The sequence below is a fragment of the Orbicella faveolata genome, unplaced genomic scaffold, assembly GCF_042242905.1.
Source record: "Orbicella faveolata isolate gen_17 unplaced genomic scaffold, um_ofav_v1 contig_4, whole genome shotgun sequence".
Taxonomy (NCBI): Eukaryota; Metazoa; Cnidaria; class Anthozoa; order Scleractinia; family Merulinidae; genus Orbicella; species Orbicella faveolata.
In genome coordinates this window covers 1,572,838-1,600,000 of record NW_028301569.1, presented here as the reverse complement: position 1 = coordinate 1,600,000, position 27,163 = coordinate 1,572,838, and the positions used below count along the sequence as shown (strand labels likewise).

The window sequence follows — 27,163 nt, the reverse complement described above, 5'->3', positions numbered from 1 at the left end:
GCGTAGACGCACTATACCGGCGGTTTAGACTGTCTGTGACGCAGGCTACATACGGGTAGGTTATGAGAAAAATGTGATTTAACCTGCTAGTGCCCAGTCTCTCCTTTGGCACTTAGTCGTTCATTTTGGCCATTTGTTGACGTTTAATTGCTCAAGTTTCACATACTCAAACAGTAAAGAGAGAAAGGAAAAACATCTTGGAACATTTTTCAAGGGAGTTAGAATTTAGGCTGTTATAATCCATCAAAACTTAAATAAAGCACCTAAATGGCTCTCCAGTCAGCGGTTGACCAAGGAGCCAGAGAGAAACCGAGTTCAAGATTGGGGACGAGAATCGTATGTCCGTCTTAGGAAAATTTGGAATGTTATACTTCGTCGTTTAAGCCCATAAAGCCCTGTTTCTTTTAGTGCCTTCTAGATGTGTCGATTCGATGGTTAAATCTTTTAAAGGCACTGAAGAAAGTGCCTCTCAGACTTCAAAGATGACGGACCTGGAAACCGAGGCTGAACAATTCATTGGCGATGATGAGGACTTCTGCTCAAAGAGTAAAGAGAAACCCCTGTTCATTATGTTGACGAGGAATAACCTTGGCATGTATTTACAATTTGTGTTTTTCGGAATCGGTTCTGTGCTTCCCATTTTTGTCATCTTTGCCGCAGTTGATTACTTCGACAATATTTTCCCTCACAAGCAGCCCGAGTTTGCATTGAACGCGATCTACAATCCCCTGTTGTTCTGCGGCTGTTTCGCTAACCTGGTTTGGGGCCGCGCTGCAAGTTTCAAGTGGAGGATTGTAAGTGGATTCTCAATGATGGTCGTCTGTCTGATGGGCTTCATTGTTCTCGATCAGCTTGAATTATGTGGATCTACATGTCTTAAAAGTCACTACTGGTCCGTCTTGTTTGTGGCTGGTGTCCTTGGTTTAGCAGATGCCGTGTGCCAGTCTACCCTGTTTGGCTTGACCACTCACGCTTTGCCACCTTTATATACTCAGGGGCTCATGGTAAGTTGTTGAATAAGACCATGCATTTCTGGGTATTGAAATGATAGATTATTCACACTTCTTGTGTATTTTATGATGCTCTGAATGGAGGCCGATTTATATTTAGACAGTACAACCTTGTTAAACTTATAAGCTTATTACATCCTGCAAACATTGTATCTGTTTTAGTTCAATTCCACCCTCTAGTACAATTTCGTATTTTCCTTGGTTCTGGTGTATGAAAGCACAGGGCTCGAGAAATGTTTGAATTCCCGCTTGCCTGGGGCACATTCTGGTTTTGAAACTCATTAATAATTCATAAACCCCAAAAAGGAAATCATTCACTGGTTTATTGGAATGCAATAAACCTGTCTGACTTGCTTGTAGTCTACTTAGTGTTGACCACTTTTATGTTTGTGTACTTGCTTGCTATTTCATGAATTACACGCTAATTATCTTGGTTTTTAAACTAAAAGCCTTAAATCAATGTTTTCAGTCGCAAAAGCCTCAAATGTTGTGTTTGACGCCTTAGTGCCCCTTTTTGATCAGCAGGATTTTATTGAAAGCCTTGTGGGTCAAATAGCTACTAATTTCTGAAAATTTGTCATTTGCCAAAATTGATATACCCTTATCTTAATGTGATAACTATGAGAAATAATATGAACGCAAGTGCATTTTGTGATTTATGGGCACAAGTGATGTTTGAAAGTTGTCAAAATTGCACAAGCTGCAGGTGAGTGCAATATGAGAACTTTCAAAACATCACAAGTGACCATAAATCATGAAATGTATGAGCAGGTTCATTCCTGCAGGTTCATTCCGTGATGTTAATTACCACTATTTTCCCCCAAATCTGTGACACACTCCAGACATTCTTGACACAGCGAAACAATAAATTTTATTCCCACACTGTACATTTCACCTCAATCTTTCACAATAGTAAATCGTTTACTGTACTTCCACTGAATTCTCTTTGTGTTCGCTGTCAGCTTTACAGTGTTAAAAACATAGGCACGCAAGACTTGCAAGAGTTATTTTTTTTGTGTGAAGTCTCGGAGATAGGAGCATTCATGGAACTGTTTACAATAAAGATTTGGTTAATTTGACAAGTTTTTTTGGTTGCGATGTACAGCAAGAAAGAAACTGGGAATTTGTGATGTACATACGATGTTTCATCGGTAATGGTAAGATAGCTAATAGTAAGTATAGGTAATCATACGGTTTTTCTCATTCAATTTGGAATTAATTTGCACGAGTGAGTTTTTCAAAAAGCTGAAATTGCACGAGCCGCTTTGGCGAGTGTAATTTCAGCTTTTTGAAAAACTCACAAGTGCAAATTAACTCCAAATTGAATGAGAAAAACCGTATGATTACTTATTAATAATATAAACATGAAAAAATTCACACGGAGGAAGTGCCAGAAGATCTTTCTTGAAACCATTTTTTCTCTTTTGAGAAAACTTTTTTCAAAGTTTCAGCACAAAATTTTTGTCATCATTTTACGTGATATTATTTTCTTAGAAAAGTTCCTACTGTCTTTCAGTCAATCATAATCCAGAATTTCAATGTGTAATTTACACTGGTGTTACACTTTTTGCACTGGTGTTACACTTGAACTGCACTGCTCTTAGCCAATCAGAATCGAGTAATTTTTTCATGTGTATTATTAGCCATAAAATGTTTGACTGAACAAACTACAGTAATCTGACATGTCTCCAAATTAATGTAGATACCATCTTATTTTTTTCTTTGATTTGTTCTTTGATAAAACACACACTGTAATTGGTGTGACACATGCATATGCATAACACCCTCACTCACTGATCACATAGCCCTTCCAACCCCCAAGAGGAATTTTTGCTCAAAAATACTCCAGTTAAGAGACCTGTCCGCATTTTATACGAGTCGTAAGTTTACCCTTTTTACACAACACAACACAACAACACTACTTCACCGAAAATAGACAGAAAGAGAAAAAAAAACCTCTCTGACACATTGAAAGTCTGATTTAATTAAATTGCTCTTTAACTTGGTGCCATGCAGTCTTCAAAGAACATTTGAGCAGTTTTGATACTTTTTACCTTTAAAAATATCGGACTGAAAAGAATGTCATAAAATGCCCATCAAATAAAAATAAACTGCTACTGCAGAGACGTAAAAAGTCCAGAAATGAAAGCTTTTTTTGTTTAATATCCTGGGAACAATAGCCAATAACTTGTCAGCTCTAATTGAATTTACTCCCATATAAAAAACAAAAGTGTTAAGTTATCATTTGTAACTAAAGATAGCAAACATCTCGTGGGAAAGAGTGGTGAGGATTTGTTAGCTCTAATTGAATTTACTCCTGTGTGAAAAACAAGAGTGTCAAATTACCCTTTGTAACTAAAAGATAAAGATATCTCGTTATTTTTGCATGCAACAAGAACAAAACAATTGTTACCTGCACTTACTACTGTAAACGTTAGAACTGTTTCAAATCTAAATAGTCTCGTCTCCTCTAAAACATGTCCTAAGAACTAGAAGCGACGATTCGTGACCTCTAATTGAATTTACTCCTCGTGAAAAACAAAAGTATCAAGTTACCTTTGTAACTAAAAATAAAAATATCTCGTTCCATTGGCATATTACTAACTCATGAACTGTTTCAAACCTCAAGGCTCATCTCTTTCGTAACTAAACTCCTCAGCCTAACCCACAGAAAATGTCAAAGTAAGCCCAATATATGAATACTTCCTCCTCTTTTATAGAAGAATAAATATGGCCGTTGTGTCCGGATCAAATCTTCTCACATACCATTTACCTTTGCAACAAAAAATGCGATTGGCTGTTTATAGTAGATCCATTCTGATTGTTGTGACATACATACATCTCTCACTCACTCACTCACTCATCCATTGACCCGTCCATAACATACCAGACGTGCCGACTAAGAGGAATTTGTTTTTACAAAAAAATGACTCAATAAATTTGTTCCTGTTCTCAACCAATTTTTGAGTTATTTTTTTGTAAAAAAAAAATACCTCCTAGTCAGTGTGTCAGGTATGTTATGGGTCAATGTGTGAGTGAGTGAGTGAGTGAGTGAGTGAGTGAGTGAGTGAGAGATGTATGTATGTCACACCAATCAGATTGGATCTACTATAAACAGCCAATCAAATTTCTTGTTGTGAAGGTAAATAGTATGTGAGGAGATTTGATCCTGATACAGTTCAGAACGGCCATATTTATTCTTCTATAAAAGAGGAGGAATTATTCATGTATTGGGCTTATTTCGACTTCTTCTGAGGTGAGGATTTTGTGGGCGGGTTTGATAAACATTTGCTATTGGATAATCAGTCAAAGAAACATAGTATTTGGCATATAACTACAAGCATGCAATGAAGGGTGAGCTTTTCCCATTAGATAAAGTTTTCAATTAAATGAGTCTTAGCTGCTCTGCTACTAGGTTTAAGATTTGAATGATAAGAACAATTGTATTTTAGGGGAGCAGAATGCACTACTGGGAATTTGATGAGGTTGCGACCAGGTTCAAATTGTTTGCATGTTGTATTGAAACCTAAATATTGCTGCAGAGTTCGTAGTAAGTGTTCCGGGCGTGTAGTCAATGTCAGCATCCACTGACAAGTTTCACTGTGAAAAGCAGAGAGACTACAATTAATTTGGTCAACAGAACAAAAAGATATTATTCTGTGACAATTTTACAATTATAATGGTTCTTGTTTACCACTGGAATGAGAAGATATGTTTGAAATGAAACTAAATCTTTTCTCGTCAATGTTATCAGGGTTTTCGCTTTTTCACATTAATAGTCAGCACGAATTGTAGTAGGAGAAAAAGGAAATTGTTTTTGTTCATAATAACTTCAGTGAGGTATATGAAGTCTTGGGCGTTTTATTGTATTAAACACAAGAACTTTGGTAATTGAAAAATAAAGACTGACGTGTATGTTGCCAGGTTGTGAATTTTAGTCCGGTTTGGAGCGGATTGTGACAGTTAGATATGTACATTGGGTTGCTTTAGAGTGCATAATGTTCTATGTAATGGTGGCTAGTTATGAACGAGATGAATCTTGAGTTTTGAAGTAGTTCATGAGTTAGTAGTATGCAAATGGCACAAGATATTTTTAGTTTTAGTTACAAAGGGTAACTTGATACTTTTGTTTTTCACAAGGAGTAAATTCAGTTGGAGCTGACAAATCGTCACCACTTGTTCCCACGAGATGTTTGCTATTTTTAGTTACAAATGGTAACTTGACACTGTTGTTTTTCACAAGGGAGTAAATTCAATTAGAGCTGACGAATCGTCACCACTTGTTCCCATGAAATATTTGAAGAAACAAAACAAGATATTGCTAGTTTTAGTTACAAATGGTAACTTAACACTTGTTGTTTTACATGGGAGTAAATTCAATTAGAGCTGACAACTTATCGCCTCTTCTTTCCAGGATATTAAACAAAAAAGAAGTTAACATCTTTGGACAGTTTTTGAGTTATTTTTTTTGTAAAAAAAATACCTCTTAGTCGGCACGTCGGGTATGTTATGGACGGGTCAATGGGTGAGTGAGTGAGTGAGTGAGTGAGAGAGTGAGAGAGATGTATGTATGTCACACCAATCAGATTGGATCTACTATGAACAGCCAATCAAATTTCTTGTTGTAAAGGTAAATGGTTTGTGAGAAACACCAGGTATGTATAAACACAAGGACTTTGGTAATTGAAAAATAAAGAGTGAGGTGTAGCTGGTTTGTGATTTTTAGTCCGGTTTGGAGGGGAGTGTGACAGTTACATACGTACATTGGGTTGTTTTAGAGTGCATAATTTTCAGTGTAATGGTGGCTAGTTATGAGCGAGATGAGTCTTGAGTTTTGAAGCAGTTCATGAGTTAGTAGACTTGCCACAAGTCAACCTCATGAATTTCAGGGTAGAATGTGTTAGACCGCGAAGCGGCCGTTTTTAAGGTCACGAAGTGGCCGAGCAAGCAACGAAGTCATGAGAGGTCTTCGTTCGGCGGGTACTGAATAAACAAGACGAAGGACTTTTCAGAAAGTCTAATGAGTTAGTAGTAGGCAAATAGCATGAGATATTGTTATTTTTAATCACAAAGGGTAACTTGATACTTTTGTTTTTCACAAGGAGTTAATTCAATTAGAGGTCACGAATCGTCAATTCTAGTTCTTAGGACATGTTTTAGAGGAGACAAGACTATTTAGATTTGAAGCAGTTCTAACGTTTAGAATAGTGCAGGTAACGATTGTTTTGTTCTTGCTGCATGCAAATATATCGAGATATTTTTATTTTTTAGTTACATAGTGTAATTTGACACTCTTGTTTTTCACAAGGGAGTAAATTCAATTAGAGCTGATGAATCGTCACCACTCTTTCCCACGAGATGTTTCTGATCTTTAGTAACAAATGGTAACATAACACTTTTGTTTTTTATATGGGAGTAAATTCAATTAGAGCTGACAAGTTCGGCTATTGTTCTCAGGATATTAAACAAAAAAGAAGCTTTCATTTCTAGAGTGTTTTTACATCTCTGCAGTAGCAGTTTAATAGTTTTATTTGATGACATTCATTTCGGTTTGATATTTTTAAAGGTAAAGAGTATGAAAACTGTTCAAATGTTCTTTGAAGACTGCGTGGCACCAAGTTAAAGTGCAATTTAACTAAATCAGACTTTCAACTTGCCAGGAGAGTTTTTTTTTCTCTTTCTTTCTATTTTTGGTGAAGTTGTGTTGTGTTTTGTAACAAGGGTAAACTTATTACTTGTATTTGAGCAAAAATTCCTCTTGGGGGTTGGAAGGGCTATGTGATCGGTGAGTGAGGGAGTTATGCATGTGCGTGTGTCTCACCAATCACAGTGCGGGTTGTATCAAAGAACAAATCAAATTGCCTGTTAGAAAAGAAGATGGTATCTAGATTAATCTGGAGACATGTCAGATTACTGTAGTTTATTCAGTCAAACATTTTATGGCTTACTATTTAGCTATCTTACCATGACCGATGTAACATCGCATGTACATCTTAAATTCCCAGTTTCTTTCTTGCTGTACATTGCAATCATAAAATCTTGTCAAATTAACCAAATCATTACTGTAAACAGCTCCATGAATGCTCCTATCTCCGATACTTTACACACAAAAAATAACTCTTGCACGCCTTGCATGCCTATGCTATTTTTTTGTGTGTAGCAGACGCGTTAATTTCCCTCATTTTGAAATTTTACCCCCCCTCTGTTGCTTTAATTTCCTTTATTGGGAAGCAAATTTACCTTCAATTCGCATTTAATACATTAATTAATCAACTCGCGTTTAATATGTTAATTAGCAATATCAAACTCACGTTTGATATTGCTGTGACTCACGTTTGATATTGCTGAGATAGAACATAGTTTTTAACACTTTTGGAATTGTGGAAACTTACGTTTGATGCCAAGCTTTTTTTACATAGACACAGATCGCAGTGGAATGGAAAGCCTCTCTATGCTTGTGCCTTCTTGATGATTTGCCAATATTGATTTTGTAGCTTGTGTTGTTGTCTTTTAGGTCCCAGATTTGTTTCAAAAGTACAGTGTCATGTGAATGTTTTGGTCTTTGAAAGAGACATTGTGATTTTTGTTCCTTGTTTTAAAATCATGTTCTGTCATTCCAATGTAAGTCCTTGCATTACCAGACATTGGTGTGACCATAGCTTGATATATAACATTACTTATGAGACATTGCCCATCGAGAGGACAAAGGTTTTTTTTCTGCAATTGCATTTTCTTTGGTTGGTAACTTCATGACTGCCGCGCAAGATTTTCTGGTTGAGGTTCTTTATTAAGTTTGCCGTGCTAGTTGTGGAGCTGTAGCTGACCTTGAGATTGTTTCTGTTGAATATCTCGTGGAGTTTATGGGACTTTGGGAAATGTTCATCAATCAAATAAATGTAGCACAGGCAGCCCAAGCTCTCTCTATGAACCACACAAGCAACACAATATGGCATCGAATTATAAGGGTTTATATGGGATTTTCTACAAGATATCCTTGGAGGTAGTTAAAAGTGAAAATTCTCAATAAAAATGGCTTACCTTGTTCCATACGTGTGTTGTTTGCTCCTGGTGTGGTTATTTTACCGATTGAACTTGATTTAAATCGGAATTCAAAAAAGTCGCTTAAATCAAGTTCAATCGGTAAAATAACCACACCAGGAGCAAACAACACACGTATGGAACAAGGTAAGCCATTTTTATTGAGAATTTTCACTTTTAACTACCTCCAAGGATATCTTGTAGAAAATCCCATATAAACCCCTATAATTCGATGCCATATTGTGTTGCTTGTGTGGTTCATAGAGAGAGCTTGGGCTGCCTGTGAATGTAGGAATGATTTTGCGACACTTGCATAAATATGTTTCTAACAGTAAAAATACTTAAAAATGTCACGAACGGTAGAATGCAATAAAATATGCAAGACAAGTAAAAAAATATTTGCCAAATTTTAAAAAGGGACGTACAACAACGAGACAATAAAACAATACTAGTAAGTGTAAGGAACTGATCTAAACAAATAATTTAGTGCACATTGAATCACACTGTTTGTTCAGTGTTGGTTTTAGTTGTTTGATAAAAACATGTCGAAAATAACCGGCTTATCATGTTGCTCCCTAAGGTGGTGTCCAACTGCCGATCCTTTGTGTTCAATTCGTTGGTGTAGGTGTTGGCAAGTATAGCCGACATAACCTGCATCACAGGTCACACGTAAAACAATACACAACACATGGCTGCTGATTCATTAGTGGTGGTTTGTCTTCCCTCACTTTGATTTTGTCCTTGATCTTTCAACTTGTGTAAACCGGGCTAATATCTGCATTGATCTTTCGACTGAGGTTGCCAAGCTATCTGTGTACTGCATTTGCAGATTTCTGGTCTTTAAAAGGCAGCATGATTCTAATTGGAGCTTCTCTCATCTCAGATACTTGGGTATGTGAATCTTCAGACACTTTTGAATCAATGAATTTGCAGATGGTAGACTGCACAAGATTTTCAGGGTAGCACAGTCAGGCAAAGGTCTCTTTAAGATGTTCACATTCCTCATGAAAGAACTTCCAGGTAGATGATAGCCTAAACACAGGGTGAAGCATGGTGTTCAACAATGACGTGGTAGTGTAACAGTAGCCCAGACCAGAACAACTCATTAGAATTTCATGAAATTTGGCACAAAAATACTGTATTGAAAAAAAATTGAAATTTAATAAAGGAATTTCTAGATATTCCAGTCAACCTTCTACAAGGGATAATTAAAGATCTCTCTGTTAAACTATTAAGATAGTGTTAACTTGTGAGCATCGTTACAAGCTAGTTGCTTGCATATGATAAAGAAAATCTTATGACTAGATTTTCTGCAAATAAACAATACCAATTTTAAAGGCCTTTTTTAATTCATGTTGCCATAGCAACGGCACATATGTCAGCTTAACTATAAAAAAACTGAAGTTTGTGTTATTAAGTTAGGTGTTGCCAGTTTTGGCGACCAAAGGATTAATGGTGTTAGAGGAAAAGGTAAATGAGAGACTGTTATCAAAAACTGTGTTCAGCCACCTTAAATACATCTAACCTAGTTATAGTCTTGAAGTCATTGCCTAGGCCATCCCAAATTTTAACCCCTCTTTAAGCAAAACAATGTTGACCAGTCGCTAAGCGAAAAATGGAGTATTTAGATTATTTACAGATTGCGTTACTCTATAATAGTTTCTACCGATCTCTTTTGAAATTTATTATTATTAGTTCATTGGTCTCTAGTCTGTCTTCAACACTAAGCCATCCAGCTGTCTTTAGGGTCTCTCTTATATTATGGTCATATTTTCCAAGTCATAGAATAGTCCTTACTACAAAGTTTTGCACTAATTGAAGCTTATGCATGTTAGCTTTGGAGATGTTCAATCAAATGGACTTAATCAAATGTTTGATTAGTAATGTTCGGATATATAAAGTGACATACTCACTTTTGGTTTGCATTTGTTGACATACTTGGATTGTATTATGTTCGTATGCTAAAGCAAGCATTTTTATTGTTCTCCATCTACAAATAAGGTGTTATAGTTTTTTTGTAACTTAAAAACTTCCTAAACTAGAAGTTAATTCTGGGTTTGTGCTTTTAAGCACAAACAGTGAAAGGGTTAAAACCCTTTCACTCTCCAGCATGTATTTCTCTGTGCTGTTGAACCATGCTACTTGTACAACTTGTGACATCATCACTTTTCACAACAGAACATGTTTCTGAAAAGCAGCTGATAAAACAAGAAAAGGTCTTGCAAAACATGCCTTTACCACCATTGGTACTTTTCCTCAAAAATTTTCACCTTTCTAAATGAGAGCAAGAGCAGAAAAAACCTGTGGGCATCATTTTTGGAAGAGAAAGTTACAAAGCAGGGCTCAATTTCAAGTGAGGTTTTAGACAATCTGGGCCAGGGTTTTTCGAAAGCCAGTTAGTGCTAGCCCAGGATTAAAAGTTAACCAAAATATCAATTTTTCTTGTATAAAGATGTCTTTCATTGGTTATGTATTGTGCAGTTTAAGATCATTCAAAACTCAAACTCAAAACTCAAACAATATGAACAGAGAACCTCACCAAAAAGTTACAAAACTGAAATCAAAATTCTTGCTATTCCTGGGTTAGCTTAAAAGTCTGTCCAAGTTAAAAGTTAACCATTTTTCTTATTATTTCAACAGCTTGGCGTGGGCTTGTGTGGTCTTCTGATGACATTCTTAAGAGTTTTGACCAAGACTACCACTAAAAATCTTCATGTCTCAAGTTATTACTACTTTGGAACAGCAGCCCTGTTTATTTTGCTGGTGATAGCTGTTTATTTTCAGCTTAGTAGAGGTACTGCACTCCAGCGTTACTACTCTCGAGCTCCAAGAAGTGGTGTGGATACTGACTGGAAACATCCTTTTCAGCGCTTTGCATTTTTCACTGGTGAAGCTCTGCGGGTACTACGTTACAAACATGTCTTCTGTCACTGCTTTCTATTAACACTGGTAACTGCTCAACAGTATGCTGTAATGCCATCGGTGGCTACTATGGCAACAGACTTCCTTGGCAGTGGTTGGTTCCCAGTGTTGTTGATTCTAGTTTACAATATTGGTGATGTTCTTGGCCGAGGACCTTTAGCAATGTACTATGTGTATTCTCTGCACTGGGCATGGCTTTCTACTTTAGTACGCTTCTTAGTTATTGCTGGCATCTGTCTGAGTGTACCACCTCACATGATGAGTGACAGACCTGCTTGGATGGCAATGTTTGTAGCAATACTTGGCCTCTCAACTGGTCATCTGACAACATCTCTGATCTCTTATGCCTCCTCTGAAGTCCCTGGGAGAGCTAAAGAGACTGTGGGCTATTTGAGCGTGTTAAGCATGACTCTTGGAATGGCTGGTGGAAGTGCTGCTAGCTACTGCATTAAAGCTCTCCTGGACAGAACTGGTTGAGACATTGATGACTAGAGATCATTATTTGATCCATGTTGTGCTTATTATTAGTATGAGCTACTTAACAAATGGAGTTAACAAATGATTATTTATTACTGACTCGATAAATGCCCAGGTTTCAGATGTTAATTGTATAGCTGAAAAGGCCCTGTCCATTACTGCAACTGCATGACACCTTAATCAATGTTCATGTAACAAGATCAGTGACAAGTCAGGAAATTAATCAGAACTTAAAGAATTGTGAAGAAGAAATATATCTTTAAAGTTTGTTGCAATTTTAGCATAGTTACAGGGGTGTTTCTTTTTGAAATGCTTGTGGGTGAGTTATTTTGAAGGGGCTTTTACAAGAGAAAAGGCTAATAGTCTCACATTTATAAGTGACTAGATGCAAAAACATGTTATTAGGTAAAAACCATACCCAAGAAAATCCAATGGCCCCCAAAATACATAGTAACGTTAACTCCCAGCTGTTTGACATAGAAATGAGTAGTGTAGGCTACATTCGTTATCAAGTGGGCCCAAAAACGTTTGTACCAAAATCTCTCACCCAAGAAAAGCCTCAACAAAATTTCTAACCTAGGAAATCCTCAGACCGAAAATGTGCATTGCACCTCCTTAACTATCAAACTTGAGTAACATTTGCAATACTGTGAAATATGATCAAACATGGTCTTGAGTCTTTCATAATTATATCTTCTCAATCTAACCTAAAACTAAAGAGAAAACAAAGATACAAAATGGAAAAAATCTAAAGCTAAATCTGATCAGATATCCAAACACCATCACCATCATGATTTCTTTTGTTTGAAGAAATTATTAACGAGTTTGAGAAGAAACATTTGACACCGTTTGAAACAGGTGTCTGAAAGAAACAGCAATTATTTATGTCTGGTATCATTTAGCATGCAGGAGGCACGGTGGCCTCATGGTTAGTATGCTTGTCTCCGGATCAAGCGGTCCAAGTTCGAGCCCTGGCTGGGGACATTGTGTTGTTGTGTACTTGGGCAGAACACTTTACTCTCACAGTGCCTCTCTCTACCCAGGTGTATAAATGGGTACCGGCGAACTTAATGCTGGGGGTAACCCTGCGATGGACTAGCATCCCATCCAGGGGGGAGTAGAAATACTCCTAGTTGCTTCATGCTACGGAAACTGGGATAAGCTCCGGCCTGATGGGCCACTTGGCTCGTATAGAGAGACTTTACTATTATTTAGCATGTCTGAAATAGTTATGCAGCCAATCTGAGCTTGAACAGAATATAGAAGGGAATTTTCAAATAAAAAAAATTAATATACAGAATTGTTAAAAGGAAGTTGTACGTACGTACGTACATACATACATACATATACTTTTTGTTGAGGCAGGTTGGTTTGAGGCAACCTAAAGGCTGGTGGGGACCTGCCAGAAACTTAATTAAAAAACTATTTATAACAAAAATTTAGTACTTAATTTACAAAAATTTACAAAAATTTAAAAATATGGGAAGTCCGTTTGTTTTGATGTTATCTGACAGGCTTCTTTTTCAAATTGAATTTGTTCTAGTATCCTTGAGGCCTGTCTAAGTTTTTGTCTAAAAAGCTGTAGGGAGGAAGCATCCTTGATGGCTTCAGGTATTAAATTTGATATGTGTAAAACTATCTGTTAAATTCCATCTGTCTGATAACTGTTAGTGCAGATACAGTAGGTACTCCTGATCAAAAGCCAAGCAAAAAAGTAATATGTTTCATCTTTTTTTGGACGAAGTCTAATCAGTTCCTCTTTCACTGCACATGACAAAGAGAGATAATTATGATCTGTAAACTATATTGATTGTCAGCTACGAGGAATAGTTCTCAGTGCAAGACTTGACTTTGTCAGGCCAGTTTCAGTATACCGTTGCAAAATTTGCATTTGAAGAGTTTCATAGCAACCTGTGATCATACTGGCTGTCACAAGGTTTATGAACTGATGAAAGAGTGAAGCTCCCATGCTGAATTGATATGAAGGCATGGGAGAATGCAAGCAATCCATTAGGCGAGTGATTTACAAGCTTTTCCAAGTACAACTTGTTTCCAAATGAATGGTGCCATGTGATTGCCACAAAAGTGTTGAGCAATCCTTACGACTACCGGTTTCCATGTGATCACTGCAATAACGGAGATAGATCTCAAGTCATTCTAAACTTAACTCAGGCCTGTTTGTTCTTGCCATTTTGGCTTAACTGCAAACTCGAAATACAAACCACCACTTGACCAAACTTTTTTATTGATGAGTTTGTCCACCATTAACTTGTTGTAAACTGAAGACTATCCTGAGGTAGATCAAAACTCTGCATAAATAAGTCAGTTCTCCTAGGCTAAACACTGCCTTCATGTCTAACAAACATATTTTTGAAAGGCATGGTCATGTTGCTGCAACAAAATTATTATTCTTCACATAGGCGGACATTGCAACTGAACAAAAGAGTGAGGGAAACAATAAATACTACTGTCTTAACAAAAAAACTGGTGATTTACTACTTCTCCTTATCCCAGTCCTCCTATTGGGAAAAGTGCATTCATGTTTTCAGTGCTGAACGATTCCCACAGAAATGTGATAAGTAACACCGTGCAAACTTTGCAATATCATTATCATAACACCAAACTTCTGGTGTCTCGTTAGACAGGTTGAATATGTCACATGTATCCGGTCAACTTGCTTGTGGCCAGTTTCACAATACAGTCAACTGTTGGAGTGAAGAAGGTCATAGTTTCACGTGGCTCTGCAAAGTAATTTGCACCTATTAATTGCCTTAGTTATTTTCTTCAATTAGCAGCAATGCTAAATACCCCCAACACGTTAATAAAGGTTTTTGTTGTTGTTGTTGTCAAATTGAAAGTGTGGCTCAAAACATTTTCCAGCACTTTCCAAGATGTAGATTTTTGAAAGTGAAGAATGATCGTTGCAGTTAATTTTCCAATTTAAGTAACTGGAAAGAAGAAGCCTGAAAAAAAAAATCAGGGCTTCAACGGGATTCGAACCCAGGAGGAGTGAAATGATGTAAAGTTTATATGAAATATTTCATATATGAACTGCGGTTATAGGTGAAAGTGAAGAATGATCGTCGCAGTTAATTTTCCAATTTAAGTAACTGGAAAGAAGAAGCCTGAAAAAAATCAGGGCTTCAACGGGATTCGAACCCGTGACCTCCGCGATACTGCTGCGATGCTCTACCAACTGAGCTACAAAGCCACACATTGGGAGCGAGGTCAATTAATTGAGTTCATATCTTCCTGTGAGGAGTGAAATGATGTAAAGTTTATATGAAATATTTCATATATGAACTGCGGTTATAGGTGAAAGTGAAGAATGATCGTCGCAGTTAATTTTCCAATATAAGTAACTGGAAAGAAGAAGCCTGAAAAAAATCAGGGCTTCAACGGGATTCGAACCCGTGACCTCTGCGATACCGGTGCGATGCTCTACCAACTGAGCTACAAAGCCACACATTGGGAGCGAGGTCAATTAATTGAGTTCATATCTTCCCGTGAGGAGTGAAATGATGTAAAGCTTATATGAAATATTTCATATATGAACTGCGGTTATAGGTGAAAGTGAAGAATGATCGTCGCAGTTAATTTTCCAATTTAAGTAACTGGAAAGAAGAAGCCTGAAAACAATCAGGGCTTCAAGGGGATTCGAACCCGTGACCTCCGCGATACCGGTGCGATGCTCTACCAACTGAGCTACAAAGCCACACATTGGGAGCGAGGTCAATTAATTGAGTTCATATCTTCCCGTGAGGAGTGAAATGATGTAAAGTTTATATGAAATATTTCATATATGAACTGCGGTTATAGGTGAAAGTGAAGAATGATCGTCGCAGTTAATTTTCCAATTTAAGTAACTGGAAAGAAGAAGCCTGAAAAAAATCAGGGCTTCAACGGGATTCGAACCCGTGACGGGTTCGAATCCCGTTGAAGCCCTGATTTTATTAAATATTTCATATAAACTTTACATCATTTCACTCCTCACGGGAAGATATGAACTCAATTAATTGACCTCGCTCCCAATGTGTGGCTTTGTAGCTCAGTTGGTAGAGCATCGCACCGGTATCGCGGAGGTCACGGGTTCGAATCCCGTTGAAGCCCTGATTTTTTTTTTCAGGCTTCTTCTTTCCAGTTACTTAAATTGGAAAATTAACTGCGACGATCATTCTTCACTTTCACCTATAACCACAGTTCATATATGAAATATTTCATATAAACTTTACATCATTTCACTCCTCACGGGAAGATATGAACTCAATTAATTGACCTCGCTCCCAATGTGTGGCTTTGTAGCTCAGTTGGTAGAGCATCGCACCGGTATCGTGGAGGTCACGGGTTCCAATCCCGTTGAAGCCCTGATTTTTTTCAGGCTTCTTCTTTCCAGTTACTTAAATTGGAAAATTAACTGCGACGATCATTCTTCACTTCCACCTATAACCGCAGTTCATATATGAAATATTTCATATAAACTTTACATGTAGATTTTTGTGGGTCATTATAACCACTCTATACTGGTTGATGCGAAAATCATGGTATCAAAAAACTGCCCAATCATTGGTGAACATGTTGCCGTCAATTTTGTGGCACAATAGGTTACCATGAAAACAATGTGACCTGCTAAAAACACTCTTAATTTTAGCTTTAAGTACTTACAACCAAAAAAATGAGCTCAGTGACTCCCATTTTTGTGACTACTGTGCTTGCGCAGCAGTCACTATTGCCATAGTCTGAGTTTTCAAAAGTAAGTACGTAACAATAGAATATACTTCGGAGCCAATCAGCACAACAAATAGCCATGTTGTGGTCTCTCGTAAAGACTTCATGTTTAACAATGTTTTGGTGATAGTCACTGATGACAAACAAAGATCTTGGCTGCCTTCTTCATTAGTATTCTTTGAAATTGAGGTGAGTTTTTTTATATTTTACAACATTTAGTTCTCACAGGTTTCACATTTTGTTTCCAACCAATCAGATAAAAGGTTGCTTGAGGATTTAGATCGAGGTAAACTGCAAATTTCTATGGTATTGAGTATTGATTTGTCGACATGTATGCAATTGTAAGTACTTGAGAATTCTAAATGCGCAATAAGAACCTTATTATTATTATTATTATTATTATTATTATTATTAGATAAACAACCCTTGCTGATACTCCATAATTTTAGGAGTACCATTAGCCTCACACAAGGAAAACTGGCCTCTTTTGGGGGAATATTAATTGTGCGAGATCTTGAATAATTGAGCCTCTTCAGAGGAATTATTGAGCTCCGATGCTTCCTAATTAAGCCTCCCGAGTGACCATGTTGTGATAATCTTGTAGTGATAAAAAAACTATCAATATGAAAGCTGAGCTGTACTTGTCAGAGACAGAAAGAACTATTTCAGAGAGCTGTAATATGTTAGATGTATTTAATGATCAAAATTCAAATGAGTCATCAACTACTGTGAACAGACTGCAGACAGAACACATTTTGCCTTCTAGAGATAGGGAACCATCCAGAATTCCTGGTGGTGGTGGTAAATGTTTGTTTTAGAGATGTCTGGTGATCCTACATTTCATTGGAATGTTAGAGCTGTTAGGTGTTTGTTCAATATCTTAGAGAACATCCCACAAGGTTTATTGAAAGCAAACTGAGAATTCCAGTGTAGAAATTTGTCATAACAAGGCACAATATTATTCAAGCTCTTGCAGACAGAATCTAATTCACTCATTGCAGAAATCAAAGTAATATAGGTTACATAGATGAATTACATTATGTATCAACAGGACAATTCAACTTTGTACCAGTCACCAGCAACACAGTTTTGGTGACTAACTCTAAACTAACTCTACTCTATCAAAAGAGAATGACTCTAACAATAAGTTGACATACAACACAGCAACAAGATGATCTAAGATCGTAAGTCAGGCTGTAGCTAGATGTGCTGCTATGCCTGTTGATCATTTGAGGTGTGCAGTGGTTCTAAAAATAGCATGTGATATGTACATGCTAATAGATGCATTTGTCAAAGAAATATGAAACTGTAATCGTACTGATACATATATATTTCATCATGAAAACATTGCTTATTTGAACTGACCAATAGATGAAGGTGAAAGCCTGTGACATCACTTGTGACATCACTTATGTGTCAGGGAAGATTGGAGTGACTGTCATGTTTGGTATTCAATAACTAATCATGTAGCTTTGCTACTGAGTAACACATTACATAAAGCCCTACAGCACAGCATTGTATACAAGAGCAACTGTGTTCTTCTCTCACACTGTTCACTGCAGTTATTAACCGCACGGTCATGGGTCGAGCGCGGTTCATGTTCTACCCTTGGTTTATTTTTTTTTTTTAACCGTGCAGCCATGGGCTGAGCGTGGTTCATGTTCTACCAGTGCATCTGAACTCGAGAACAGAGTTTATCACACTAGCAATGCTAGAACGCAATGATTAAATTTGAATTGGTTTATTCAGAAAGCAAACTTAATGTTTTAGATGTAACACTCCACCTGGTCGATGGCTTTATCCAAACTGATGTTTACTCAAAACCTACTGATAGCCACTTGTATCTGACTCCGTCCAGTGCTCATCCTAAGCATGTCTTCAAAGCGATCCCTTTTGGAGTCGCCTCGAGACTAGGTAGAAATTATTCTGAGGACAATTTTCTTAACAAAAAGGCTGGAGAAGTACAAGGGCTACCTAGTTGACCAGGGATATCCAGCGGAATTGGCCTCGCGTGAACTTTCTGGAGTAGCAAGTATTCCAAGAAATGACTTACTTAAAGCCAAAGTCAGGGATTCCAAAAAGATTTTTCCTTTTGTTCTTACGTATAATCCTAATTTACCATCTATTAATGGGTTAATTAAAAAGCATTGTCATCTTTTGCTCTTGTCCCCAGAACTTAAGGACGGTGCCTACTTTTGTTAGTGCGCACACGTTCTGCGCATCACGCAAGCCACGGTTGAAGTGCCATGCGCACGCTGGGTTGACATTGATGCAATCAACTACGCTACCAAGTAAGTAAGATCTAGTACGTTAAGTGAATTGGGAGAAGAAACTAGAGTAAATTTAATGGTGGGGTACAAAGAATTAATATAATGCGTAAACTCATCGAGTTTTTTGAAGATGACAACTTTCTTCAGATTTATGGTACAGCTATGGGTCCCAAAAACGCATGCAGTTATGCTGATCTAGCCATGGGAATTATTGATAAGAAAGCCAAATCAGGGGAAATTAAACCCAACCTATGGTGGAGGTATAGGGATGACATTTTTGATCTTTGGACCCAATGGCCTGCTAAACTCGATGAGTTTACGCATTATATTAATTCTTTGTACCCCACCATTAAATTTACTCTAGTTTCTTCTCCCAATTCACTTAACGTACTAGATCTTACTCTCCATCTGGTGGACAGTTTCATCCAGACTGATATCTACTCCAAACCTACGGATAACCATATTTACTTGCTACGGAATAGCGCACACCCTGCCCATGTCCAGGGCCATTCCCTATGGAGTAGCTACCAGGATCCGAAGGAATTGTTCTACTGATGAGGCATTTAGTAAAGGCTCTTCTGAGTATAAGGGTTATCTATATAACCGGGGTTATAACCCTAATTTGGTTTCACAACAGTTTGAGAAAGCCCAGTCTATTCCTAGACAAACATTACTTCAACCCCAGCCTAAGGAGTCCAAACAAATTTTTCCACTTGTGCTTGATTTCAACCCTCACTTACACAGTATTGGTAGAATTATTAGGAAATACAAGCACCTTATTTATGATTCACCATCTCTTAAAAAGATTTTTCCGGTAGGGTCCATCATTCCTGCTTTTCGTAGAACTAAAAACATCAAAGAAATCTTGAGCAGTAAGCCTCGTGAGCAACATCGCACGCCCGACAATCAGCGGGGTTGCTTTAAATGCACAGCCAAATGTGATCTATGTCGCAATTATTTAAAGGAATCTAATTGCTTTACTAGCACTAGTACTAGCAGGACGTATCCTATTACGCAGATTGTTAATTGTAAATCTAAAAATGTCATCTATTTGGTTATGTGCAAGAAATGCAATGTGCAATATGTTGGTTCCACAAGTAATGAATTTAAAATTCGTTTCCGCAACCACAAGTCTTCTATGATCACCAAAAAACGTACTTGTGAAGTTGCTATTCATTTTAACAAAGAGCCTCATACTCTGGCAGATTTTGAATTTTTCATTATTGAACAATTGTGTAATCTTAGTGTCAATAATAATAGTCTTGATGACCGTTTGCTCACAAGAGAGGCCTTTTGGTGTGCTCAATTATGCACCCTCACACCTCATGGACTCAACAAAAGGTGCAAGTTTAATTCCAGGAATAGGATTCGCTACAATTAACACCATCTTGCTGCTGTATTTTATTTGACTTTATTTGCTTTTTAGTGGGCGTTTTGCTATTTTTATTATTACGTAATTCTTATGTAATTTTATGTGAAAAAATTTTTTATTTCTTTGTTCTCTTTGTAAGTTATTGTTTTGTAACTTATTTAAGACTTTTTCACTTTTTGTAAATTTTATTCTGAGTATTGATATTCTTAGTGTTGAAGAAGCCCGAATGGGCGAAACGTCCACTTGAATTAAAGACCTACGAGAAAAGTTCGCATCTTCTCCTGTTTATTCAACCTATATATAGATAGAAAGTTAAAAAATTGTAAGGATGGACAACTTCTGACATAAAAAAGATTAAAAAATTTAATAACAACGTTTCAGTCAGAGACCTTCAGTTATTACAATTTTTGAATAAAAATGAGCTTTACATAAGATTAAGGTGTTAGCGATTACATAATTACAAGTGACAACTAATAAATGTACAAAATCACGTGAAAGAGCAGAAAGTGGTGCTAATTAACAAAGGACAAAAAACAAAATCAACAAACAAAAAATATTGAATGAATCGGAAGAAGAAGGGTGCCAAACTGTGTTTTAGTTTCAACACTGTGAGTGAGAGCTATATGAGGGATATTTCAGATAAGCTAAATCCACGTAAGGCAGCTGCTGGGTGTGATTTCATATCCCTGCGGCTCTTACACTTATCAGCTCCGGCCATAACCTAACCACTGTCCAAACTTATAAATCATTTCATCACCAATAGCTTAATGGCCTACTGTATGGAAGAGCAGTAACATCACCCCAGTATTTAAAAAGGCTGATGAGACAAATAATATCATCCGGTGTCGATCCTTCTAGCACTCTCTAAGATTTATGAGAAGGTAATAGCAGACCAAATGTACTCTGCATTTTCTGTAAGTCTCTTGCCTAACCTGTCTGGTTATCTTAAGGGTCATTCCTGCTGTACTGCACTGCTGAAAATGGTAGAAGATTGGAGGTTGAGTCATGACAACCGTGAGGCTGTTGCCACGATTGCAGTTGATCTGAGTAAAGCATTTGACTCTGTATGCCATGCCCTACAGCTAGCAAAACTTAGAGCTTATTGCTTCACCGACCAAGTATTAGAGTTCATGGAGAACTACCCACGGGACAGGAGGCAGAGGTTCAAAATTGATGGTGTTTATTCTAGATGGAAAACAGTAAAAGTTGGTGTCCCTCAGGGATTCCTGTTGGGTCTTTGGTTTTTTAACATATATATTAATGATTTGAACTTTCTGGTTACAAACACTTCACTAAGGTTGTATGCAGAGGACGCTACTGAATATGCATCGGACGTTTCCCCTCCTCTTCTAGAATACATTATTAATTCTGATCTTCATTTATTATCAACATGGTTTCGACAAAACTATCTTAAGCTCAATGTTTTTAAGACTCAGGTTATGGCCATTGGCCCAGTATCCTATTGCTATGATTTCAGTGTAGATAACAATGCTGTGGTGACTACTGATACCTTAAATATCCTTGGTGCAATGCTAGACTGCAAGCTTAACTTTGTAGCTTATGTGAAAGAGCAAGTAAAAAAGGCATGTGCCAAAGCCTCCGCATTAAGAAGGATTCGGAGGTTTATTCCCTCAGACATTATGGGATGCCTCTGCAAGGCATACATTTTCCCTCATTTAGAGGTAAATCATTTACCTCATTTGTTGTTTGCTATTGTTTGGGGCTAGTAGATGTCAACTGAAAAAACTAGAGGACACAAATTATTATATTCTCAGGTCCATTTTACGCTATGGGAAATATACACCCTATGATTATTTACTAGAGAAAGTTGAAATAAAAATGCTAGAACAAAGAAGAAAATTTCAGGCCCTAGTTTTGGTTTACGGATGTATGAATAATCAAGCCCCACCCTACATACAAGATTTTCTCAATACCAAAATTTGTAGTTATAATTTAAGAGGGTTGCACACTCTTTTAATGCTACCTAATTTTAATTTACAATGGTGTCACAGATGGTTTTCATTTTTAGCTGCAAAGATGTAAAATTCATTACCTCCTCAAGTTAAAGAAGCCAAGGATGTTCTTACTTTATCTCAACGATATCCAAGAATCCTCTGACAAACTTAAATTTTTTTTATTTGCTGACGACATGAATGCTGTATATGCTGACAAAAATCTTAAGTCCCTTGAGACGACTGTAAATCAAGAACTCTCCAAGTTGTTCGATTGGTTAACAGCTAATAAATTAACTTAAATATTAAAAAAACAAATTTTGTTATCTTTAGACCAGCTCAGAGAAAACTTACTTATCATCCCAAAATTATGATATTCGATAATGATCAACAAAAGAATGTGGCTCTAGAATGTAAAGAATTTGTGAGATATCTAGGTGTAATAATTGACAATAACCTTTCTTGGAAACATCATATTGATCATGTAGCTATTAAAATAAGCTGAACTGTAGGATTGATTTGTAAGCTACGGCACTTTCTGCCAAGACAAACTCTTTTAACTATTTATAGATCCTTAGTTACTCCTTATTTAACTTATGGTTTGGTGGCCTGGGGTCAAGCATATAAATCACACCTTGAAAAGCTTCTCCAGCTCCAAAAGCGAGCTCTTCGCTTTATTTATTTTCCTGAGCGAAATCAACATACGATTCCTTTATTTATTGATGCCAGTGTTTTACCGTTAAAATTTTTGTATTATGAGCTTTTTGCTAACCTTACCCCTGCGAAATAAATTCCCAGTAGTCTGGGAATTCCTAGGAATTCCTAGGAATTCTTAGGAATTCCAAGTTATTCCAAGACATGCAAATTATGCTTTATCCAAGACCTTGGAATTTCTGGGAATATTTGGGAATAGTGGAAGTATGACTGGGAATTATTGGGAATTCCTAGGAATTCCAAGTTATCCCAAGCCATGCAAATTATGCTTAATCCAAGACCTTGGAATTTCTGGGAATATTTGGGAATAGTGAAAAGTATGACTGGGAATTTTTGGGAACAGCTAAAACACATGAAATATTGTGTTTGAAATTTCTATAAATTTCCCAAAATGTCAAAATTAAAGATGAACTCAGTGCATGAATCAGTTTCTGTGAATTAGTAAAAATCAACAGGATCATTTCCCTGGAGTTCCATACCTTTTTATTGTTGTCAAGCTCCAAGGTAATTATTTCCAAACAAATGTTACTACATTAATTCCAGTTTAAGTCTGACAACTCAACATAAAACTATAGCACTCATAACATTGCTTTTTAGATCCAACCTGATTTGTTAGTGTATATGTGCCCGTATGGACCCTTAAATCAAACACCCAGAGTTTAACTGAGAGAAAAATGGATGCTCTCAGATCTGATAAATAGATTAGGCAAAAAATTCCTGTCAGCATAAATGTATATATATTATTTACAATTTCAATAAAACCAAAAGTATATATATGCATGTATATATTTAATATAATTGTAGATTCACACACATACCCATCACAGCCCACTGTTGAACAATTTTTGACTTGATCCTTTATGACTAGGAAAAAGAGGAAGACATCTCTCACAGATGTCAGAAATGAAAAGCTCACAGTTTCCACACACTTGCTGTAAATTTGCAAAACTGTACTGTGACATTCTCTGGACAAATTACCCGTAGTTTCATTGAAACAAGGATATCTTTAGCAGCCTCTCATTGTCATACAATGTCTTGAAATTAAGGCCAGAATAGCCATACAGGCATATTCTTTGGCAGAAAATGTTCTTTTCTTGTGAACAATTAGTTTCACTTTCATCAGGGGAGTCCAGTGAATGGCCGTCAGTGTCAGAGTTCTCAATTTCTTCAGAGGAGTCGGAACTAGAAACTTCAACATCATTATCTGAATCACTGTCTGTGGACAAATCTGAGTTGTTGTGTGTATTACATCAATTGGTATTTCTGTGGTCTTTTCAGGTACAGTGTATAGGCAACTCAATTTCATCAAATGCTTCTGTGAAGCTTCAATTCTTGCATAAAGGTTGACTCCATAGTCCATCAAAGTCATCCACAACATTTCTGCCAACAGCCATCTCACTCAGGCGAGCCAAAAACTCTGAGGTGTTCTGTTCATGGTGCTGGAAATGATCTCCAGGAAAAAGTGATGCAAGAGAGGGAGATGACATCAACTGGCCTGGGAAGACTGCTTTAAGCAATTTATGTGGTCAAATCTTGTAGATTTTGGTATGGGTATAGTGGGATCATCAATATGTTTCTTCTATTTCCTTGTCCTCGCGGTCACTTTAATTCATGACACAACAAAACCAAAAGAATAAAAAAGATTATGAGTCAGTGGGAAACAAATAAATAACTGACATAAATAAATGACAAATAAAAAAAACCTACATCTTGATGTATTGAAAAGACTATAGATCTCATATAATGTTAATCCTTATAAATAATTCAAAGGAAAAAATGATAAGCATTGCAAATTTCTACTTGCTGCATCGTGCTGACTGAGTGTTGAAACACGTGGGCTCTCAAAATAGATTTGGTGGACTTACAACAAGCTTAAGCTTATTTCGCAGAATTTATCTCGTTTTCTCAGGTGGATCTGAAACCTTTTAGGTGAATTTCGGCTTTTGGGGTTTTTAAAGAGCACACAATGCATTGCTTAGTTTGATTTATTTAGAATTATAGCTTATCATAACAGAAAATCCCTATAAAATTAGATTCCTTACCATTGCAGTGAACTTGATTTAAGTGCCTCACGATCGTTTGTTATCTTGACAACCGTCGGGAACAGATCAACTAGTTAAAGTACGTTCCAGTTTCCTCGATTTCTTCGTAAAAAGTTTGTGTAGTTTTTTCCTTTTGAAGCAAGACCCATCTTTCAAAAGACCACCAACACCGCGTGGAAAGGGAAGCAGAGTTACTATCGAAAGCGACTGGTCTGGCAACCTTGTTGCCAGTCTCTCTCTCCTTCTTCTCCAGTTTCCATTCTCTCCTCAACTGATCAACTGAACCAATCACAGCACGTGAATTTTCACGTGACTATCCTCGTGACTGAGCGTGACAAAGATCGCGTTAGTCATTCTCTTTCGGCGCCCATCTTTGAATTTAGCGTTAACGGTTGATCGCTCGTGCGTATTAGTAGATTTCACTTCCAAAATTATATCAAAATGGTTTTTTCTGCGGTCCTGTGACTAGAAGAAAACAGCGTGAGTGTCATTAATGAGAAACATGTTATTCTTGGCGAAGATTTGGAGCTAAAAGAAAGTCTTACTGTGGATGTTTCAACGGGGAAAAATTCAAAGGGCAGATTAGCTGTATACAAAATTATTTGGTGAGTAATCGAATTCAAGTAACCCTATATTATACAAAGTAACTTCTTTTATTTAGACAAAAGCTTTTGAATGAACTTTGTCATCACGAATCATACACGAGTGGGTCACTCAGTCATGGCATGAAATGAATTCTGGCTAAAGCAAGGTTGAAACAATTTAGGTTGCCCAGAGGGCATGCCTAAACAATTTGATTTGCGAATAACAAGTCGTTTCTCTCGCCACACTTGTTCAAACGAAACAAATATAGCAGTTCTCGCTGATCACAGTCAAAGTTCTTGACAAAAACTCCAACGAGGCAGCCACAGTCTGCATGAGTTTGATATGTCTCCTGTGTGTTTCAGCCTGACTGTATGGCAATCCGTGTTGATCCTCAATTTTGTCCATCCGTATATTCTTTTGCGTTTACTCTATTATTTCAATGTTCCCTTAATGTTTTAAGTGTCTTTTTTAATATTTCTAATGTCTAAATTTGGCTAAAAACCGTGATATATATCCTCCAATTCGAGAGTTGTTGATACACTTATAGAAGAAGGAAAACCTTGATTTAGTCTACTGTAAGCTCAAGATTTATGTAACATATTTATCAATAGTATACAAGCACCTTCACAATTATCAAGTCTTGTCTTTTAACATTTCAACCAGCTTACAGTCAGGCCTTAATTAGCTGCATGTATTAAACTGTGAGCACATAAATATTTGGATCTTAGTTTTACAGTACCTCATATATATCGCAGTGTAATGTATTTTTTTAAATTTTGTTTTAGGTGTCATACAACAAAGATGAAGATGAAGAGGCTAGCTGCAGAATCAACAGAAATAACTGAACAGCAGCTAAGTTTGCCCAAACTCAGCCTTTTTTTAATTTTAAGGAATGTCTCAGTTTTGTTCTTATCATTGATTCCTTACAATCATGAAAATCCAGATATGTTCCACACAATAACAATAATTTAAGGTAAAATCTTGTGTATGGAAAATTGTTGGATTTGTAAACTAAAAAAGTAAATTATCTGAAAAAGTTCTCTTTTTATCAAACATGTAAAAGTTTGACCTTCATATCTGTTTTCAGTTTTACTTTTGATTCTTGATGTAATGAAAAAGAAACAGGATGATTATTCTTATGTTTAAATTCATGAGAGCCAATGTAATAAACCATTCATTTAAAACCTATTTGATGTGATATCAGTGACTTTATTTGTTATTTTAATGCTAGGCATTTATCATCAAAATTTTGTCTGGCCTACAAATGATACAAAATTCCCAGTTTTTCTCAGATTTTCCCAAAAATTCCAACCTATTCTCAAAAAATCCTACAAATTCCAAGTTATTCTCAGAAATTCCTAGGAATTTTTGGGAATTTTAAGGAATTTTCAGGTGAGTATATTTCAGTTGGAATTCCTAGGAATTCCTAGGAATTCCAAGTCAGCTCTATGTAAACTTGGAATTCCTTGGAATTCCTAGGAATTCCGAGTCCGAATTACCGTGAAAATTCACACCTTAGATTCCTAGGAATTCCTAGGAATTTTTTCCTAGGAATTCTTAGGAAATTCCTAGGAATTCCTAGGAATTCTTAAAATCATCTCACAAGGGTATGTTTGAAATAAGACACAGAAATGCTCCTGGAAACATTCAAGATCTCTTTTAAGACATTTCTGATATACATTCTTACAATACTCGATCCTCTGTCTCAAATAATTTTTACACACAAAGTTCTAGACTCTCAATTCAAGTGAATTCATTTTCTAGAATCGGAACAAAAATTTGGAATGAAATGCCTATATATTTAAGAAAGCTTCCAAAAAATGTCTTTAAGAGGAAAATAAAACAAATACTTTTTGAAATTCTAGCTTCAGAAGACTGTTATATTGATCTTACAGAAATCGTTCAAAAAGTAAAGCTGAATTTATATTCCTCCTAGTATGTATTCATTAATACTCAATAATTTCACTTTAGTGTATCTGTAGTCTCTCGTCGTAACTGTTGTTAATTATTATTTGTCATATCGTTAGTTTATTAGTTCTCTTTAGTCATTGTTGTC

The 27,163-nt window shown here is 36.6% G+C and overlaps 2 protein-coding genes, 1 long non-coding RNA gene and 1 pseudogene across 6 annotated transcripts in view; 3 read left to right on the top strand and 1 right to left on the bottom strand.

Moving 5' to 3' along the window:
* Positions 1–12,885, top strand: part of LOC110052206 (uncharacterized) — a 12,908-nt gene extending 23 nt beyond the window's left edge. The window contains exons 1-2 of the mRNA XM_020758321.2: positions 1–1,004; positions 10,689–12,885. The exon at positions 1–1,004 is cut by the window's left edge and continues 23 nt beyond it. Coding sequence (XP_020613980.2) covers positions 432–1,004; positions 10,689–11,447 — 1,332 coding nt within the window. The 5' untranslated portion in view covers positions 1–431 and the 3' untranslated portion in view covers positions 11,448–12,885. The remainder of the gene's footprint in view (positions 1,005–10,688) is intronic.
* A 790-nt stretch (positions 12,886–13,675) lies between these two features.
* LOC110055695 (general transcription factor 3C polypeptide 1-like) overlaps positions 13,676–27,163 on the bottom strand; it is a 282,425-nt gene continuing 268,937 nt past the window's right edge. For all 4 annotated transcript variants that reach the window (XM_089276241.1, XM_089276243.1, XM_089276244.1 and 1 more), the window contains one exon: positions 13,676–14,188. In XM_089276241.1, coding sequence (XP_089132367.1) covers positions 14,103–14,188 — 86 coding nt within the window. In that variant the 3' untranslated portion in view covers positions 13,676–14,102. The remainder of the gene's footprint in view (positions 14,189–27,163) is intronic.
* On the top strand, positions 18,545–19,823 carry LOC149100883 (uncharacterized; annotated as a pseudogene).
* Positions 24,401–26,295, top strand: LOC149100882 (uncharacterized). Its single transcript, XR_016203113.1, has 2 exons — positions 24,401–25,127; positions 25,893–26,295. It is a non-coding gene; the product is annotated as an uncharacterized LOC149100882 (long non-coding RNA).